At 43.6% G+C, this 20,228-nt stretch overlaps 1 protein-coding gene across 8 annotated transcripts in view; it reads right to left on the bottom strand.

The window, feature by feature from the left end:
* The window catches only part of CEP112 (centrosomal protein 112), a 355,922-nt gene that overhangs the window by 32,317 nt on the left and 303,377 nt on the right, over positions 1-20,228 (bottom strand). For 4 of the 8 annotated variants that reach the window (XM_075903951.1, XM_075903952.1, XM_075903953.1 and 1 more), the window contains one exon: positions 15,493-15,669. The exons of the other annotated variants lie outside the window; for them this stretch is intronic. In XM_075903951.1, the coding sequence (XP_075760066.1) occupies positions 15,493-15,669 (177 nt within the window). The remainder of the gene's footprint in view (positions 1-15,492; positions 15,670-20,228) is intronic. 8 annotated transcript variants of the gene reach the window in all.

The following is a 20,228-nucleotide window of genomic DNA, read 5'->3' as shown; positions in this document are numbered from 1 at the left end:
TACTGCTTCTTAAATTTGCCAGCAGGAGTTGCAATTGTGTAATGCACATTTCCTCCGCTCCATTTGATCATACCACTAGCGTGCAGGAAAACATACAAGAGCACTGGAGTCCAAGAAGAAGCTTGTGTGTCTGTAAAAGCAGTGAACACTTTGCCCTAGGTCACCAAACTAATCATGGAAGAGAGAGCATTTTACTCAACATTTTCTTGAATACCATCGGATCTAAGACCGCTCTGTCTTTAAGTTTCAAGACTTATATACAAGTCACAGAAAGTAGGAGAAGGGATGTATTAACAAAACACTGTATACTTTGGTCCATCCATCAAATTTCATCTAAGAATCTAAAGTGTCTCTTCCAGAGTACTCTTTCAATCAAGATTTTCAACATTTTGCTTTTAATGATGCAAACTCACATGTATCATAGTGTTGTTTTTGTTAGGGGCTTGTGTATTTTCAGCGTGTTCTGGAAACTTTTTGGTTTTGCTGGCACAACTTTTAGGCCCTGTTTTAGCAAAATATTTAGGCACGAATCTAATTCTAGGTATGCAAGCAGTCCCAGCAAAGTCAACAGGACCACTGGTATACTTAAAGTTTGGCATGTGTTTAAGCATGGGACCTTAAAACATTTCACCCTCGTGGGAATTAATTTGGACTGTACGGGTTGAAATAAGGTAAAATACATCCTGGAAAGGTATGAACTCAAATGAAACAGCATCATAAATCACAAGATCTTTCTGAGTTGGCTGTGGTGGGGAATGACAGGGAGATTCAAAGAGCAATAATAAACTGGCTTTTGCATGTCCTTCTCAGTGACTCACAAAAAAACCAACCAATAGTGGTATTATCATGTGAAAACACACTTTTGTCTATTACAAGAATGCTTTACAGTTGTCATGATGAAGATATTCTGAATGCTTGTCAACTATGAAACTTTAGTCACTGCAATATTTCTACAGGAATATCTTAGTTGCATACTTTAGGTGTTTCCCAAGTTGCATTAGGATCATGGTCAAGAGCATGTGGGAGAGTTTAGAGGTCAGAGGTCACTTAAAGGAAAATCAACTACTTAATTTCTTTTCTGCTTTCACTTTGAGGGATGTAGGGAAAAATACATGGTATTTTGTATATTCGAGATAAAACGGATCCTTTAAACCCAAAGATACCATGACATCCTTAGCATACACTTATGAAGAAAAAGTTCAAAACTTCCAATTTAAACCACTCAGAATGAGAGGATTTACCAAAATTCTGCCTCATGTTCAGCTGACGCATTGTCAAAAACATTTATCACACAACCTTTTGAAGTTTCTTAGCTTCCCTCTAGTTATTAAAGCTTGAATAGCAGAGTTTGTTATAATCTGCAGAGCACACATGCAAAGGTATTTTCTAAAGTCAGCCTTTCAGTTTGATTTCAGGACTATTAAGCATGATAAAGTGTCCCAATCAAGCTACATGTCTAAAACTATTTTTATGCTGAATGTGCAGAAAAGTTATGTTTGACTGATCCACTAGATAATTTTTTTCATTAAAAACGTAAGTAAAGGAAGGAGTCAGTGATTTTCATAGTAGGTTCTCTGTGAAGCCCAGAAGTTAGTTTTAAGCTATTGGTATATGCCAACCTATGGCATAAGCATACCTGGAATGTATAATAAATGGATATATCAATGGAAGACTATATTGCCAATATTTATTCATAACTAACATTCTCAAGGGCTGTTTTAGCCCATGTTGGATTTCTTCTAGTATCATTTAAAAAGAACAAATATCAATACCACCAGCAATGGTTCAGAGGTGCTTCTGCCTTTTAATAAAGCGTATTTATATACCACTTGGTAAACAATTCAGACTTTAGACAGGGGAACCTGATCTTGCAACGCATTAAATACTATCAACTCCCACTAAAACGGAAGTTTATGGTACTTAGCAGCTTACAGATAGCAATTGGCATGTTCCACTGGCTGCAAAGTTCTTTACCACCACCTTTTAAAACTGTATTCTGTGTTGTAGATCATGAAGCCTTGATGTGTCAGAAATTTCCAGGCAGCATCTTAGGGTATGTCTACACTGCCACCCTAGTTCGAACTAGGGTGGCTAATGTAGGCATTCGAACTTGCAAATGAAGCCCGGGATTTAAATATCCTGGGCTTTATTAGCATGTTCCTGGGTGCTGCCATTTTTAAATGCCCGTAGTTCGAACTACCTGCCCACGGCTACACGCGGCCCGGACCAGGTAGTTCGAATTAAAGCTCCGAATTCGGACTACCTAGTCCGTGCTGTGGCATTTAAAAATGGGCATTTAAAAATGGGGCATTTAAAAATGGGGGTGCCTGGGAACATGCAAATAAAGCCCGGGATATTTAAATCCCGGGCTTCATTTGCAAGTTCGAATGCCTACATTAGCCATCATAGTTCGAACTAGGGTGGCAGTGTAGACATACTCTCAGTGTGTTTTGCTCCTTTTCTAGCTAATATTAGAAGTTCAGGAATTTCTAATCGATAGGCTAATTTTCTTTGTAAGTATAACATTAAATGTAGTACTCTGTGGGACAGATAACTAGACTGCCAGTTACCATTTTAGGGAAAGTCTGCATTCACTCTGTAGTAGCAGAAGCAGTATTTGTTGGATAAACACTACATTCTACTGCACACACAAAAAGATGAAGGAAGATGCATAATAATGCTTTTACACCTTTCAAAGTAACCTTACTCAACTACATTAACTTGCAAGGTAAATGGCTGCTTTTTGAACTGAACAAGAGCTAGCTTGAATCAACTGAGCCTCCACATTCAATACATGATTTAGAATGTGAAAGGCAACAAAGTAATACCTTTTTAAAATTCCATCTTTAAGCCAAACCTGAGATGGTTCTTGGCAGTGTAGGATATACAGTAGTTTAAAACTCGGAAACCTTTTTCTTCAAAGTCTTTAATGAGATCCAGCCCTACTACATTTGCAAACAAACCCGATAATGCTATTGCTCCTATTTAAATACATAGGTGGAAACTGAGCATTTTAAAGTTTAATTTTTTTTAAATCTGGTTGAAAAGAAATTCATTTACTTAAAAAGAAAAAAAGTATAAAGAAGGTCCACTTCAGTTGGTCAATCAGATTACTACAATCTCATCTGCAAAAAACAAAAACTATTTTCAAATTACATAGAGTATTGGCCATCTAATTTTTTTTGAAGACATACTAACAAAGCAAGCTTGTCCTTAAATGTCTCTGGTCTAATTAGTTATACAAAATTATGGCACAGATGCTTGTCAGCATCAATTACACATGCACCTACATCTACATTTCTAGATTTCTGTCCCAGTATTTCAGTGATCTAGAATACCTGATGCAAGCAGAATAAAGAACAACACTGCATGAACCTGATACAGGTTTTAAAAGTCTATCTTTACCCAGCTTACATTCTAAATATAATTGTGCACAAATTCCAAATTTTCCAAATAATTCTTTTTTTGGAACTTGCCACAGCAATGCCAAAGGTATGTTCTATTTTTTAACTCTAACCTATCTTTTTTGGGTGTAGTTACTAAGATGGTTCAAAGCAAATTTGGTGTCACTGAAATCCTAGTAATTTTTTAAAAAAATCTTTGTTGATCTGGCTCTGAGCTGCCCACAAACTGCACTAATTTCATTTGCTGATCTTCTCTTAGTACAAGACAAAACTCTGTGTCTTTGCTCATTTGTTTAGATCTGTCAGCAGCTTCTGATATCATTAACCACACAGCTTTGCTGACGACTTCCTAGTAGACCCTGACTGGAATCGACAGGATTTCTCTTCAGTCATTTGTTCTTTCCTTTTAAAGAGTTCCCTCAAGATGGCAATGAGGCAACTGAGCAATTGGTTAAAGGCTTATTATGTGAGGCTGTGCAGGAATCTTTTGATGCCTGTGTCAATCAATATATACACATAAAGTGAGGTGATATAGGCTGGTATGTCACCTATTTGCAGATACATGGCTCATACAACTTTATCACTGAACTAAGATGTGGTGTAGTCTGTTTGTGTGCCAGTACTTGGCCAAGATAAGTCCTTGCACTTCAGACAACTTGCTGTCTTCTGACTTACGATACTGGCAGGAAGAAGGAAGCACTTTTAAGGTATAGTGGAAATGGTATCTGCACAATACTGAACTGATCCCAACTCCTTTTATCCAAGAGATTTGCTGTCTGGGTGTGTTTCTTTATTCCCAACTTCTGTGTGTTTCTTTATTCCCAATTTTATTCCCAAACCATCTTTTTAATTTGTGTATATTATCATTTCTTTCTGATACACACCTTCTTCCAGGTTTCTGAGATCAAGTTTCACCGGTTTTATTTCCACCCTCTTCTCCACTCATTTGTACTGCCAATCAGCTAAGCCAATATCATTATTTTTCAGACACTAGAGATTTATCCTGGCAAAGCTGAGCTCTCAACAGGGGGAAACTCCACTTATAAATGTAAATTTTATAGTATCAGGAAGGAGAGGTGGCTTGGGTAGAGAGTAACAGAAATGGAAAAACAGTATATAAAGTACACGGAAGAAAGAAAAGTATAGAACATTGTCACCGAGTGTTCCCAAGTCTCGGGCGGCCACCCCAAGTTCGGGTGTCCTCCCTGAGTTTCGTGCTTGACCGCCTGCTCGCGGTCCCAACCGTATGTGCTGTCGGTCCGCGCTCCGACGGGCCTGAGGGGGCCGGGAAGGGGGCTCGGGCCCTCCCACACTCCGAGCCCCGACCCAGGGCCCTAAGACAGGGACGGTAGTCCCTGGATAGTGGAGGGGGACGAGTTTCCCCCAAACGCTCCACTCGCGGGGACCGCGGCCCCGCCCTGGGTCTCTTCTTCCCGGCTCAGCCCCGGAGATTTCCCCAACTGGGGAATAGGCTTACCCTTGGTCTCTGGCCCTGCCGAGAATTTCCGCCTCTGGGTTCCCCTGGGTCCTCTTGTCCTCCTGTGGGACTGTCCGTCTCCTCGCTCTTCCTCCCCTCCGGGCTGGGGCTCTCGCCCTTTTGAATCCCCCGCCGGAGCCGTAAGGTGGGTCCGCCCCTGACATCCGCGGCCCCGCCCTCCGGAACGTCCTCCATGACACTCCCCGTGACGTCATCCGGCTGTGCCGGAGCGTCCCTGCGGTCGCCGGTCTCTTTTCCCCCTGCTCGGCCTCCCGGGTCTTTCTCCCCCGGTCGCCCGTTCCCCCGGCCGGCAATTCTCTGTCCCGAACCCCGGCCCCGGGTGCAGCGTTGCGAGGACGGCACCTGCTTCGCCCCCCCCGGTTCCTAACTCAGTGTGGGGGAGCGCGAATGCGGCGCTTGCCCCGTCACAAACATGAAGACTGACAACTCAGACTGCACTATAATCTCTGTGCATCCATCACCTTCTTCTTTCCAGTGTCTTTTTCTGGTTACAAGCATTACACTACTGTGGGTAAAGACTATGTGAGTATTCTGGTAGAGCTGAGGAAACACATAATATCAAGGGTGAGCTGATTATGGCTGCCTGGCAAAACGTAGTGATCAAGGGTGTTACCAGGGATGCAGACAATTAGAATCCGCTGATATGATTCAAATTATTACATATCTTCTTATAACTGCTGCTTTTACTCTGGTGAATTGCAAGTGCTAAACTGTAAAGGATATGAATTATATTAACTTTGGAAACAAAAATATAAGGAATCTAAATATAGCCCTATAAGGACAAACTGATACTTTTTTTTTAGACTAGAGAAAACAACTATATCTCAGAGCCTCTTCTGAAATACCATCTTATACAGGTTGGATTGTTTCATAGCGTGAAAATGTTCCAACAGGTGTGTAACATTGGGTGACCTGAATTTTTTACTTTGCAATTTCATTTGGCTTTTACTTTATCCGTTAAGCATCAAATGGACTTACTTTCCATAGTTAATGGTTTCTCATTTGTATTTCTATCTGACCGTCACCATATTCTCTTGGAAGTAAACAGGACGGCAGACAGTGCCTGGTGTCTCTTGGCACGGAATTGAGGAGGATGGTCAATTCTGGAGTATCCTCCGCATCTGAACAGGGACACTCTCCTTCATGAAACTCTGCAGGGATGAAAAATTGCATGTGGAGAGGGGACGGAGACTGGGTGAGGCTGACACTGGAAGGGGGGAGATGGCGGATTGGCAAGAGGGTTCCTAATCAACCTGGAGGCAAATATGTTGACGAAATAATACAGCTCCAGACTAATATGTCTCCTATGGCCCCAAGCAATACAGCTGAACCGCGACGTCCTACTCCCATGCCTGCAAAATGGAGGCATCCAAGGACAGCTGTTATCAGGAGAGACCCTGGCAGCACAGCTCAGGAGACCTGTTGGATTGTGGGGCAGAACTACTGACCATTTGATTGGACGGCAAATCCTCTGTTCCCCCATCACAATTTCAAATGAATTACTTGTGAGCAGCTCCATGTGAATTTTTGTGCTAAGTTCTCCTCCCCTTCTCTCTCTTCCAGTGGGTGTTTCCATAGGAAAGGATGCTCTTGGCCGCTGACAGGCACCGAGCACATGCCACTGAGATCCCCATTCCAAATTCAGTAGACGTTACAGATGGCTCAGCACCTCTCAGGATGTGGCCCAAATGATATTATTTATTAAATTACAGCCGGTCCCCGACATATGAACAGGTTATGTTCCAAACACCTGGTTGTAACTCGATTTGTTTGTAAGTCGGAAAAGGAAGTTACCCTGTGAAGTAATGATTGTTCTTTGAGATGTGCCCCGTGGGTGCTCCACTCTAGGTGTCGGGTCCTGTCCCGGTGCCGCGGCTCGGAGACTTTTCATAGCCGTGCTCCGCCGGCTCCCGCATGCATAGTTCACCAGGATAGCGTTCGTGCCTTTGATCAGCCGCGTGTGAGCCGGCAACCGTCAGTTCCTCTCATCTGCTCATCTGAAAGAAACAATAAGAAGAAATCTCCAGAGTGGGGAGGAAGGGCGGGTCGTGGAGCACCCACGGGGCACATCTTGAAGAACAATCGTTACTTCACAGGGTGAGTAACTTCCTTTTCTTCTTCGAGTGGCCCCGTGGGTGCTCCACTCTAGGTGACTCCGGAGCAGTACACAGAGCAGAATTAAAACACTCCGGAATCAAGACTATCAGCACGATTCAGTACTGCTGTAGCCACAGAAAAATCTGAAGCAAACTGTTCGACTATAGCGTAGTGCTTCATAAAAGTCGCATACGAAGACCATGTTGCCGCTCTGCAAATGTCACGAAAGGACACTCCACTGAGAAAGGCCACAGTAGCAGCAACTGCCCTAGTTGAATGAGCTTTGGGGCGAGAGGGGAGAGGCTTCCCTCGCAGCGAATGACACATGGATATACATAAAACTATGAGCTTAGAAATACGCTGAGAAGTTAAAGGCTGTCCTTTTGAGTGACTCGCTACTGACACCAACAAACGGTCCGTTTTCCTAAAACCCCGTGTTCTGTCGATGTAAAACGCCAACGCTCTTCTCACATCCAAGGTACGTAAGTGTGCTGCTTGCATTGAGGTATGGGGTTTTGGGAAGAAGCATGGTAAGACCACCGGTTCGTTTATGTGGCATTCAGAAGACACCTTCGGGATGAACGCCGGATGGGTCCTCAACGTTACCGATTCTTTCGAACAAACTGTATAGGGTGGCGAGGCCATAAAAGCTGCAATCTCACTCACTCTGCGAGCTGAAGTGAGGGATAGGAGAAAAACCAGCTTGACCGTCAGTAAGTGTAATGTTACTGTCACTAAGGGCTCGAACGGGGGCAGAGTCAAAGTTTGTAGGACCAGATCCAAGCTCCATGATGGAGGGGGAGGCCTCTGTGGGGGGGGGTGGAGATTTGAGAGCCCCTTCAGAAGCCTTTTTGTAGTGGGGTGAGCGAACAAGGAAATATCGTCATCCCTATGATGGAACGCATTAATTGCTGCCAAGTGCACCTGTAGCGATGCAATTGCCAAGCCATTGCCGTGTAGTTGCAAGAGGTAATCCAATATACAAGGTAAGGGTGCAAAACGTGAGTCCACGTTATTGTCCGCACACCATGCTTGGAACTTTGTCCACCTAGCTGCATAAGCGGTTCGAGTAGATTGTTTCCGACTATGCATCAACACTTGTTTGACGCGCTGAGAGCAGGATTGCTTGGTGTCGGTAAACCAGCCAGCATCCACACAGTGAGGTGTAGGACCTCCGGTCGCGGATGACTGAGGGATCCGTTGTCCTGGGTCAACAGATTCGGAAGAGAAGGCAGAGGATATGGTGCTTTCACTGACATCTGGTGGAGTATTGAGAACCAAGGCTGACGAGCCCATGCCGGCGCTAGAAGGATTACTCGGGCTTGGTCTACATTGATCTTTTTGAGAACTCTGGGAATTAATACTACTGGTGGGAAAGCGTACAGTAATGACGTCCCCCAATGGAGAAGGAAGGCGTCCCCGAGCGAATGGCGTCCTATCCCGGCTCTCGAACAATAATTGGGACGTTTCAAATTGAGTTCTGTCGGAAACAGATCTATCGTCGGAAATCCCCATCGAGCGAAGATACGATTCAGTACGTCCGTGTGAATCTCCCACTCGTGGTCATGTGGAAAATGTCTGCTGAGAGAGTCAGCTATTAAGTTGTCGGCACCCGGCAGGTAGGAAGCTGTTAGAACAGTGTTGTTGGTAATACACCAATTCCATAAACGGATACTCTCTGCACAAAGAGAACGGGATCTTGCTTGTTTATATAAAACATAGTCACCATGTTGTCCGTTAAAATCCTGGTCATTGTATTTTGAATGCGTGACTGAAAATGCTTGCACGCATGCCGCACCGCTCTCAACTCGAGCACATTGATGTGCAATAGCATTTCTCTTGACGACCAACGTCCCTGGACTGTGAGATTGCCCATGTGAGCTCCCCAACCTATGAGGGAGGCATCTGTAGTTATTTGTGTAGTAGGTTGAGGGCGATGAAATGGAACGCCTGTGAGAAGATTGGTGGCACCACTAGCGGCCTGTGGACACTGTGCCTTGACAGGATGTAAACCGTGGCTAACCAGTGCTGGAGGCAACGAAAACGTAAACTTGCGTTGCCCACTACGATGGTGGCAGCAGCCATATGCCCCAACAGCTGTAGACAGACATGTGTGGGAATTGTTGGAGCATGGACAACCGTGTGTACCAATTCCTTGATTAATATAAAACATTCCATCGGTAAATACGCACGCGCCATAGTTGAATCGAGGTGTGCACCTATGAACATGAGATTTTGGGATGGAACTAGTGTTGACTTTTTCAAGTTTATGAGAAGGCCCAGGGTAGCAAATTCGCTGGATACTGTCCGAATCATATGACACGTTTCCATATAGGTTGTACCCCGGAGAAGACAATCGTCTAAGTAGGGGAATATTGTTACCCCTAGTCTGCGTAGGTGGGCCGCGACCACTGCTAACATTTTGGTGAAAACCCTGGGAGCACATGCCAGGCCGAATGGTAGAACCCTGTACTGGTAATGCTCGCTCCCCAATCAGAAACGAAGGAAATGTCTGTGTGCCACATGAATTTCTATGTGGAAATAAGCATCCTGCAAGTCGAGAACTGCAAACCAATCCTTTTTGTTCAATGACGGAAGAATGGTAGATAAAGTCACCATCTTGAAACGCTGCTTTTGAAGGTGCCAATTTAGTCTTCGAAGGTCCAGGATGGGTCTCCATCCTCCCGACTTCTTTGGTATGAGGAAATATCGGGAGTAAAAACCTTTTCCCCAAAACTGCTTGGGAACTCTATCACCCCGATGGTGAGCAAACGTTGAACTTCTTGCTCCAACAGTTTCTCGTGAGAGGGGTCACTGAAGAGGGACGGGGAGGAGGGAGTGGTAGGGGGAATAGAGAGAAAAGGGATGGAGAAGCCGGATTGAACTACCTCTAGCACCCATCTGTCTATGGTGATCGTAGACCAGTGGTGGTAAAAAGAGCGTAGACGATGGTGAAAAAGATGATGGGCTTCCGTATTGACTATGGGCAATTGGTTTGCATCCTCGACAAGCAAGTCAAATCTGTTGCTTAGTCGACTGCTGATTACCTGAACGGTTCTGCTGTGGTCATTTGCGCTGGGGGCATTGTCTAGGACGCTGGTTGTCAAAAGGACGTGATTGCTGTCTAGGAAAATTGAAGTCATATCTCCGTTAGTAAGGGAAATAACGCCTACGTTTGAAGGAAGGTGTGTACATCCCCAGTGTATGTAGAGTGGTGCGTGAGTCTTTTCCTGAGTGGAGGACCTCATCAATGTTTGCTGCAAAAAGTTTAAGTTTGTCAAAGGGCAGATCCTCAACCTTGCTTTACAATTCCTTCGGCGCCCCTGCTGACGAAAGCCAAGATGATCTCCTCATGGTACCAGTCGCAGCGGCCCGAGCTGCTGTGTCAGCCACATCCATAGCAATCTGAAGTGCAGCGCTACATGACGCGTACCCCTCCTGTACTATTGCTTTCAGGATTGGTTTCTTTGTGTCTGGGAGATGGTGCAACAAATCTGCTAGTTTGGAGTAATTATCGAAATTATGGTTTGACAAATGGGCTGAGTAATTTGCAATGCGAAGTAAAAGTGTAGCTGAGGAATAGACTTTCCTCCCAAAAATATCCAATTTTTTATTGTCCTTGTCCAAAAGGGTATTTCTGTACTGTGGCGCCTTACCCCTACGTTGCGCTGCGTCTACTACCAGTGAATTAGGTTGGGGGTGATTGAATAAAAAGTCCAACCCCTTTGCTGGAACAAAATATTTTCTATCAGCTTTTTTACTTGTAGGTGCAACCGATGTTGGGATTTGCCATATCTCGTCCGCCACTTCCATAATCGCCTCATTGATTGGCAACGCGACTTTTGCACGTTGTTGTGGGCGGAGGTTCTTCAAAAGGCCATGTTTCTTAACAGGCACATCTGCTAGCTGTATGTCCTGCGTGTCTGCCACTCGTTTGAAGAGACCCTGAAAATGTTTCAGATCATCCGGTGAGGAGATTTCAACTGGGCAAATCGCTTCATCCGGGGAAGACGATGGGCAGTCCGCTGGGGAAGCTTCCGTCTTAGGGTCCTCCGTTTCCGATAACTGACCCTCCTCTGGTTCGGATTGGTCTAACTGGATTGTTGGGCTCTTAGTTGGAGAAGGTGAGCGTAGTGGTTGTGATCGATGAGGTAAGTATTCCGCTAATGGTGATTGGCAGATGTAAGAAAATCCCGTATGCAATAGTGGTGAATGGTGACGCTGGGGACGATCATCATATGATCTATGATAGCGCTCACAGTAACGTTCAGAGTGTGATGGAGAGGGGTATCGAGAAGAACGTGCGCTACCATGCTGGATATAATAGATGCGGCATGGAGAGCGCCTCACTGATCTGTACCTCGAGAGACGGGAGGGCGACCGGGATCGTGCATCTAAATACACCGCGTCCCTATAATCGTGCCGGCTGTACCTAATCCGCGAGGGGGAAAAGTAGCCGTGATAGCGACTTCGCCTTCTTGGTGAAGCAGATGGGGAAAGAGACCTGTCCCTATGATGGGACAATGACTTCCTATATGTTGAAGTCTCATCCCTACCCCGAAGCACAGGGGAACCAGGCACCGAGTGAAGGTGAGACAGTGCTGGAGAGGTCAGCTGCTGCTGATCTGGTGTCGGTGTCGGTGCCGGCAGGGCCCCCGGTGCCGGGGTTAGCAATGGTGCCAAGTCTGAGGCACTGGCGTGTCCCGCCTCAGGTCTCGGTGCTGGAGGAGACGGTGCCGACGTCACAGCCGGGGCAGGCGAAACAGGCGCCGATCCGCTGGGTGCCGCTGAAGCTGCTGAAGCCGGTGCAGGCTTGCTGGTCAGCTGCGGTGTCGCTCCTGATATCGGCGCTGAAGCTGCTCTGCCTCTGGATGGTGAGGGCTCCTTTATGCCAGCCCCAGAAAGTTGTCTGGATCTCCCGGGGATCACTTTAGAAGCTGCTGCCGGGATTGAGACTGCCGCAGGGAGGGAGCGCGTCGGGGACGGATTTGACGTTTTGGAGCCAGCCGGTCCCGGAGAAGCCGCTCTCCTCTTGTGCTGGGAGATTTTTGTGGCTGCTGGGGGGGTAGGGTCAGGCTGCAACGCCTTGCCAAACATAAGCATCCTTATCTTCATCTCCCGCTCCCTCCAGGCTCTTGAAGTTAACTTACGGCAATGGGTGCACTTGTCAGGAACATGAGTCTCCCCCAGGCACCTAATACAAGTGTCATGGCCGTCAGCATGGCTTCACGGCACACTGAGCATTTCTTAAAACCAGTCGATCCTGGCATTGTCAGCAGAGTTACAGAAAAAAACTGATCCCTGTGTAAAAACTGATCCCTGTGGGTAGTCAATTTCACCGTTTAGCGCTTCGCTGCAGCGCTTCTTAGTGAAAACGGCTTTAAAGAATTTTTTTTTTTTTTTTACATGAGAACACCTATCAAGTAACAGGAACCCAGCTAACACTAAAACTTTAACTATTTACAGGTAGACAACTATCTAAAACCATGACTGAAAAAGAGATCAGGGAGCTCCGACCGCGACCTGAGGCGGTTGAGAGGAACTGATGGTTGTCGGCTCGCACGGCTGATCAAAGGCGCGAACGCGATCCTAGTGAACTACCCATGCGGGAGCCGGCGGAGCGCGGCTATGAAAAGTCTCCGAGCCGCGGCACCGGGACGGGACACCTAGAGTGAAGCACCCACGGGGCCACTTGAAGAAGAAATACATGCTTTTACATACAGCCGTGCTGTTTGAAAGTGCGGATGGTGCGTTCGTAAGTCGGGGACGGCTGTAACGGGGTTAATGGGAGGTTGATCGTAAGTGCGGATGGTCATAAGTTGATGGGTTCATAAGTCGGGGACTGGCTGTATGTGATAAATTAACTATTACCTTTATTATTTTGCATATTGTGTATGCCAGTTCTAGATGAACACATCACAGATGATCTCCTGGGCACCAAAAGTGAACCAGGGGTAATCAGACTTCAGTGAAAATGCCCCCTTTTCCTGTCAAAATATCTGTATTAATAGTATCTCATGGGGGTTCACTTTTGTTTTGGCTGCTAGTGATATTTTGGCTAATTCATGTAGAATAAAATATTCACTGAGGGGGCAAATCAAGCGCCTTCACTTGATAAAGAAGGCAGATTTGGGCTGACTGATAATGCAATGTATTACCTGAGTCCCTGGACATTTTCTAGACAGCTGAACTGCTTCATTCAGTTTCATTCTCAAACCACCGTAATTGGTTTGGATATAAATTATCCGTGGAGCTAATAATAATGTTCACCTAAAATGAGCTGGTTCTTCCAAGAGAAGTTTGGCTAAGTAAAACAGTTCCTAGCTGATTACAGAAACTGCAGATAGAAGGAAAAGAGATCGTGCATTTATAACACTGATTGGAAGCATCAGCTAGGGAAGGGGGGGGGGGGGGACAGTATTTGTAAGTTTTTGCTTTTATGCACATTTGCAATATGAAAAATCCAACTTTTACTGAGCATGAGACCATGAGAAAATCAATGCCAGAACTTGCAATTTTTTAAAGTTGTGCTAATTAGAAAGATGTTTGTAAAAATCAAACCTTTAGACTCCATACATTTGTATCTTTTGATGTCTGACTTAGCTGTTGCTTCATGTCACTCAAGTCTTACCAAGAAAAGCAGAAGTTGGGTCCCCTGCTAGGCTGTCCGGGGGAGTTTACCATCTGATCTTCTGAATAAAAGATAAAAGCCCTTGCATACTTTTTTCTTTGCAAGTACAGTACTATAATTTGGAAAGTGCCTTTATTCTAAACTCCACTCACCTGAGAAAGCGGCAGATATATGGAGCTAAGGCTGTTCTCTTTGAGTACCCTTTATTGCTAAGGAAACTGTATTTCTATTTTGTATGGAAAATAGAGCTATATTTATAAAAGCAAAGGCAGTGTCATTCAAGACATTCTCTTGAAGTACAACAGTCACTATTAAAACTTCACTATTGATCAAAAGTTATCACTCAGTGTTATCAAAGATGCAACAGTTCCCCTATCTATATATATAAAAGGAAAATCAGTATGATAAACAATGAATATTCATTTTAATAAAGATAATTTGATTTTCCCATGTATTTGTCATTTGAAAAAGAATGGTTTGCTCTTTTATCATTTTTTCTGTTTTTTAAAGAAGTTATGGCTAAAGTCATGAGAACCTGATATGCACAGAAAAGACTGCTATAATACTAGTGTTGGTGTTTCCTGCCATTCATACTACAGGTTGAACCTCTCTATTCTGGCATCCTTGGGACCTAACTGGTCCCAACCCAGAGAATTTGCCGAATTATGGGAAGTCTATATTATCTAGCAGCATTACCAACACTTCCTGCTTACTGGGTTGTTAGAGGACAGTAAGAGGTAAATTAGAACTAAATAACAGCACATAACAATGAGATCTAGGATCGGTGGCTGTAGACAAACTTTATGAGACTGCGGGAAACTGGGCCACACCCATGGAAAGTAGACATCTATCTACTAAAATAATTCTGGACGACAGATGTTTCTGGATCAGAGAGTTCTGGACTAGAGAGGTTCAACCTGTAGATCAATTTGAGGTTCAGAGTCATAAGCAGAGTTATTGTGCCAGCAGAAAATGCTAAAAGGGAATCTGAATATTCCTACCATCAATAAAAACTTTAGCAAGACATTTTTCATAAGTGAAATTGAACTCCTGGGTGACCCTCCCCTGCTGGTAATCATTCATCAGATACTATCATGATTATTTAACAAGGAATCACAGCCTGTATTACTATGAAAAGTTTTGCAAATAATTTGTTACACAAAATAACATTGTAAATTGTGCATATGGATTGCAGGTCTGTTTCTTTTTTGGAATAATCCACTGTAATGTGGTATTAGTTCATTTCACCCTTAGGCAGGGACAAATAGGGCAGATATATATTAGATATCATTTAATTTAATAATCATGTAACTGCACAAATTCTTAGTGGTTACAATATTATTTGATGGTCCACAGGGGCAGGGCCAACACCCAGTGTGCTCCTAACTCCATTCCTAAGGAGCCTCCTGCCATCCCGGGTTGCTGCCTCTGATACAGAGGCGCGGGGAAGGGGAATGTGTATAGTCATTTGGATTGACCGATAAGCCCAGGTAATGAATATATAGCACTGAAATATATATTCATTACTAAACCTGGTACCTATGTTAATTTGCCAAAACCTGTAACCTGTGTCATTGTGCCAAGTTTTCAAATGTTTACCAAGGAATAATAGATGTTTGTGACTTTATGAAAAGTTTGCTTTGAAGATGTTCATTTGCTTCTGTGACCTTTTGCTGGTGAATATATAGTTCATCAGCATACTGGAAGAGCCTCCAAGTCAAGGCAGTTCCAGAAGAAAGAAGGCAGGATTCCAGGAAGTTATTGGAAATGGAATAAAGAACAACGCTTGGAAAAATCAACAGAGTGCTATGCACAGACTATTTTACAGATACCCTGTGTTTTGAGGACATTAGATACTTTACCTCTTTTTCTTTAAAAGCAAAGTCACAGATGTTTGAGAAAGAGTTCTTCTTCTCAGTATCTATCGCTGACAAAAAGACTGAAAAATGGTTCTGGGTTTTCTCCCAATGCTTTCTTTCCAAACCTAGTCTTCTCCCCAGCATGTATGTCCCAGTGCTCTGTAGGAGACTAGATTTTCCCTGAAATGCAGGGAACAGACAATGAACCATTCTATTATTTCCCCCCAAGTAGCAGCTTTTAAGTCCCTACTTTCCTTATATTGAAATTTTTAAACACTTTTTTCTACCCTTTTTCACTGGTTCATTGATTGAAGTGTATACATGTATTGCAAGTGTACTGTTTTACTAAGTAGCCACAGTGTTTTTTTTATTCACACACTGCTAATAGTTGAGGCTCAAAGACACTCCAGTTGTTACTCTAAGGGTGAATTTGACCCACAATATTTAAATTTTAGGGTTTTAACAGCTAAAACCAGTGATGTTCTGGGTTTTTTCACTTGTTTACCATTCTTTCAATGTGCAATTAATGTACATCAAGTCATTAACTAAACTGCAACATTAGCTTGGCAAATTTTTGTATTTACAGACCTTTTTCTTATCTTCCATAATCTTTGCACTGATATATACATTTTTGGATCCTCTCCTTCCAGAACTGGCAATGAACTAAGAGAACTTAAAGAGTAGGAAAAGCAAAACGTAGAAGACAACAACAATAATGCTGGAGAAAGTGAAAGTACAACTTCTACAGAGCTGGAGAACAGTAGAGTGCAGTTCAGAGAGTAGGCAAGTCCCCGTTCTAGCCTTTTGTAAAACTTGTAAGGATGATTTTGCTGTTGGCCACAATAAGTTCTTCAATGTGTTGAGACATGAAAAGTCAAGAGAAATGCCAGAGTGCAAAGCTCGCTGCAGGAAAAAAGATGACTCAGTTCTTTGTTTCACAAAGCATGTCAAAGACATTATAAAGTGCTTACAGATGCGCAGCAATTCAGATTGCCTGATTGCCTGAACATTTGAAACCATGTAATTCTGAAGAGAAGATGCTGTGCTTCATGCAATGGAACATTTTCTGTAAAAACAGGACTATGTATTACTGTGAAAGGGAAAAGAGAATTTTTTAAAATTCAACTTTCAATTTAAATAGATAATTGTGCCTTAAAATGACCTTTTATGTCAACCTGAAAGAACCTTTTCTAGAATTATAGAATCAGGATTGTAGAACTGAAGGGACTTTGAGAAATCTTCCAGTGCAGTCCCCTGCACTCAAAGCAGCACTAAGTACAGTATTATGGAGGGCCACTATAGTGGCTACTGCTCTAGCAAACTAGCCACACTCAATCGGCCAAATAACCACTTTGTTCAAGCCAATTAGCAACACTCAACGGGCCAAATAGCCACATATGGCTAGTGGCTAGCGTGTTGGACACCATGAATCTAGACCATCCCTGACAGGTGTTTATCTAACTTGCTCTTAAAAACCTCCAATGATGGGCTGTCTAGACTACATCCCTCCTTCGAAAGAGGGATGTAAATTAGCCATATCGAAATTGCAAATGAAGCCAGGATTTGACTTTCCCACGCTTCCTTTGCATAATTGCGTCACGGCATTTTTTCGAAAAACGCTATTTCGAATGTGAAACCACAGTCTAGAGGCAGTTCTTTCAAAAACAAAAACTTTTTTCGAAAGATCCTGTAAACCTCATTTTTTGAGGAGTCCGGGATCTTTTGAAAAAGGCTTTTCTTTTTGAAAGAATCGTGTCTAGACTGAGGTTTCACTTTCAAAATAACATTTTTAAAAGAAACACCATGATGCGATTATGTAAATGAAGCGTGGGAAATTCAAATCCCGGCTTCAGTTGCAATTTCGATATGTCTAATTTACATCCCTCTTTTGAAAGAGAGATGTAGTTTAGATGTACCCATGGAGATTCCACCAATTTCCTCAGGGAATTTATTCTAGTTCATAACCACTCTCAGAATTAGGGAGCATTTCCTAATGTCCAACCTAAACAGTCCTTTCTGCAATTTAAAGTAATTGCTTCTTGTCCTAACCTCAGAGGTTAAAGGAACTGTTTTTCTCCTTCTTGCAACAACCATTTACATACCAAGACAGATGCCCAAGACAATAACATCAAGGCAGAAGCACAGCTGAAATATAGTTCTTTCTGCTAAAAATCAATATGCTTGGGCCAATTCCTGAACTCTACCACTGAGGCAAGACTATTACTTATGTAAATGAAAATGCTGACTGAGGAAGAACTTCTAAATGTGGCCCAATGTAACAGGGAAAACAGAGAAAATCCTTGGATTATACCATAAAAACTTCGTAAATTTTACTCACACAATCTGTTGGGATGCATAACTTTAATTGTTGAGCAAATATCATTGGTCTTTTCATCATCCTTCAAAACATCATGACAAAGAATGGGCAGCAGAGTATGACTGGGCTGATAAATTTTCATGACCATTTGATAAGGCTGAGGTGCAAGATTTTTGGGGGGGGGGAGGGGCTTGAAGTCTATTAAAAAACTGTATTCCTTACTAAAAACACTACATTATTTATTATTATTATTATTATTAATAAAATAATGACATTACAAATTAAGAAATAAGGATACAGAAAATGATGTGTTATGACTAAATAATTATCACATCAAGATACTGTCCTATACAACTATATTAGTCTCTATGTCAAATTGCTCAGTAAGAGAATGTTTAGCTACCTAAGTAATCTAAATGGATTTGAGATTCCTCTAGAGAATCTTATTGCATATTCATCTCAGAAAGAGGCCAGGAATGATTGACAGATTTTGGCAAGTTTGTGGATGTAGAACCACTAAAAACAATAATACAATTTTAGCCCAATGGCTTACATAAAGGCAATCTGTGTCAACTGCAGCAGGTGAATTATTGGTCCTTTTTACGGATATAAATAGCAAAACCAACAATATTAGCTAACTTCCAAAAATGACAGTTAATTTTACACATAAAAATAGAATCAAAGCACTGGAAGGAACCTTGAAAAGTCGTCAAGTCTAGTCCCCTGTACTCACGGTAGGATCAACCACCATCATCCCTATGAGTAAAGTAGCTTCTCGCTGGATGAAGAACAGAACAAGTATGTTATGTAAGCTAGTCAAAACACAGATACTCAACAATGTTACAGTTTGTAACAGTCAATCCTACTGCATCAATGCATATCAGATAAGAAGCCAAGTCATCAATACATGTTTGACATAAAAGCAGTAAAGTCACAGGATACAAAAAGCTGTGATCCATGTTTTCATTTTTACACTAGACATTGTTTGCATTTAGTAATTCTTTCATAGCTTGCCAGTTACAACATCAAGTCACAACATTCTGAACCAATGACCATCACATTCTCATCTCCTTGGACACACAAAGCATCAAAGAGAATAGTGAATATGGAACTCTCAAACATTTTGCAAACTACATTTTTGACACAGTTGGCAAACTTGTTGGCATGCTTAACAAAAGGGCAAAGAACTGAACAAGATGAAAATTCAACTCTCTCTCAATGCCAATAGTAGACTCTCCAAAATAAGTTTGAACCACATTGCAAGTTTCCCCCCTACTGATCTGATATTAATATTAAGAAGGGCTCTGTGAATCCTGAAATCTTGTCTGTCTCACTAAACAGAAGTCCAAGCAGTAAAAGAGATCCACCTACTTTTGTCTTTCTAATGGTCAGTAACTGTGCTTTATATGTTTTCTGGGCTATTTAATGGCTATCCAGTCACTTGGACATTTTTTTTCCTGTTTTAAAAAAAAATACTTTCAGATAATCAGCCAACTTTTCAAAATTAAAATAGTGATTTTTAAAAAAAATAGTATCAGGAGTAACTGTAAATCTACTGTGCTAATATCCTCCCAGAGTTTGATGTATTTGTCTTTGTGATGGGGCAAGGTAGCCCCGCACTGAGCCTGCAGGGCCCAGCCAGGGTTACCTGGCTGCAGAGGCCCCTTCCCCGCAGCCCTACCGAGCATGCCCGGACTGTAGCTCCGCCATAAAAGCCTGGGGAAAGACTCAGTCAGGGGTGACAGCCGGAGGAGAAGGACCTGTGAAGGGAGCTCCCGCACAGCTGGCACCCGAGACTCCAGAGGAGGCCGGTGGGGATGCGGAGGCGAGGTGGTACCCCCCAGAGACTGCCCGCCAACGAGACACCGACCCGGAGGCCACAACAACCTGGACGGGCATGGGAAGGAACCCCAGTGAAGCAGGTAGGAAGTGGCCCAGGGCAGGAGCGGGAACCGTCTCTCCCGCCCTGAGAACCGTGGCGCGTTTTGGCCGGATTGCCCTGCCGAGTGACCCGCTATCCGGTCACTCACAAGGCCCTGGGCCAGGACCCGGTACAGTAGGGTGGGCCTGGGTCCCCCTACCAGAGGGGTATCCCCGCTACAACCCTAAACTGTGTTTGGACTCAGGCCGGAGGGCCTTGGCCTTGCCTCAAAGGGCCAGACTTACACTGTGTTTTGGGGCTCAGGCGGGAGGGCCTTGGCCTTGCCTCAAAGGGCCAGACTTACACTGTGTTTGGACTTAGGCCGGAGGGCCTTGGCCTTGCCTTAAAGGGCCAGACTTAAACTGTGTTTTGGGGCTCAGGCGGGAGGGGCCCGCCATAGTCTTCTTCACTTGATATCCTGAATATAGAATCACTGAAACAGAACAGAGGATAAATGTCTTTCCGCTTAAAAAACCCAACACAGAGTGACCCGTCTCAATG

The sequence above is a fragment of the Pelodiscus sinensis genome, chromosome 20 (assembly GCF_049634645.1).
Source record: "Pelodiscus sinensis isolate JC-2024 chromosome 20, ASM4963464v1, whole genome shotgun sequence".
Lineage (NCBI taxonomy): Eukaryota > Metazoa > Chordata > Testudines > Trionychidae > Pelodiscus > Pelodiscus sinensis.
The sequence above is the reverse complement of the archived record's forward strand: the minus strand, read 5'-3'. Positions and strand labels throughout refer to the sequence as shown.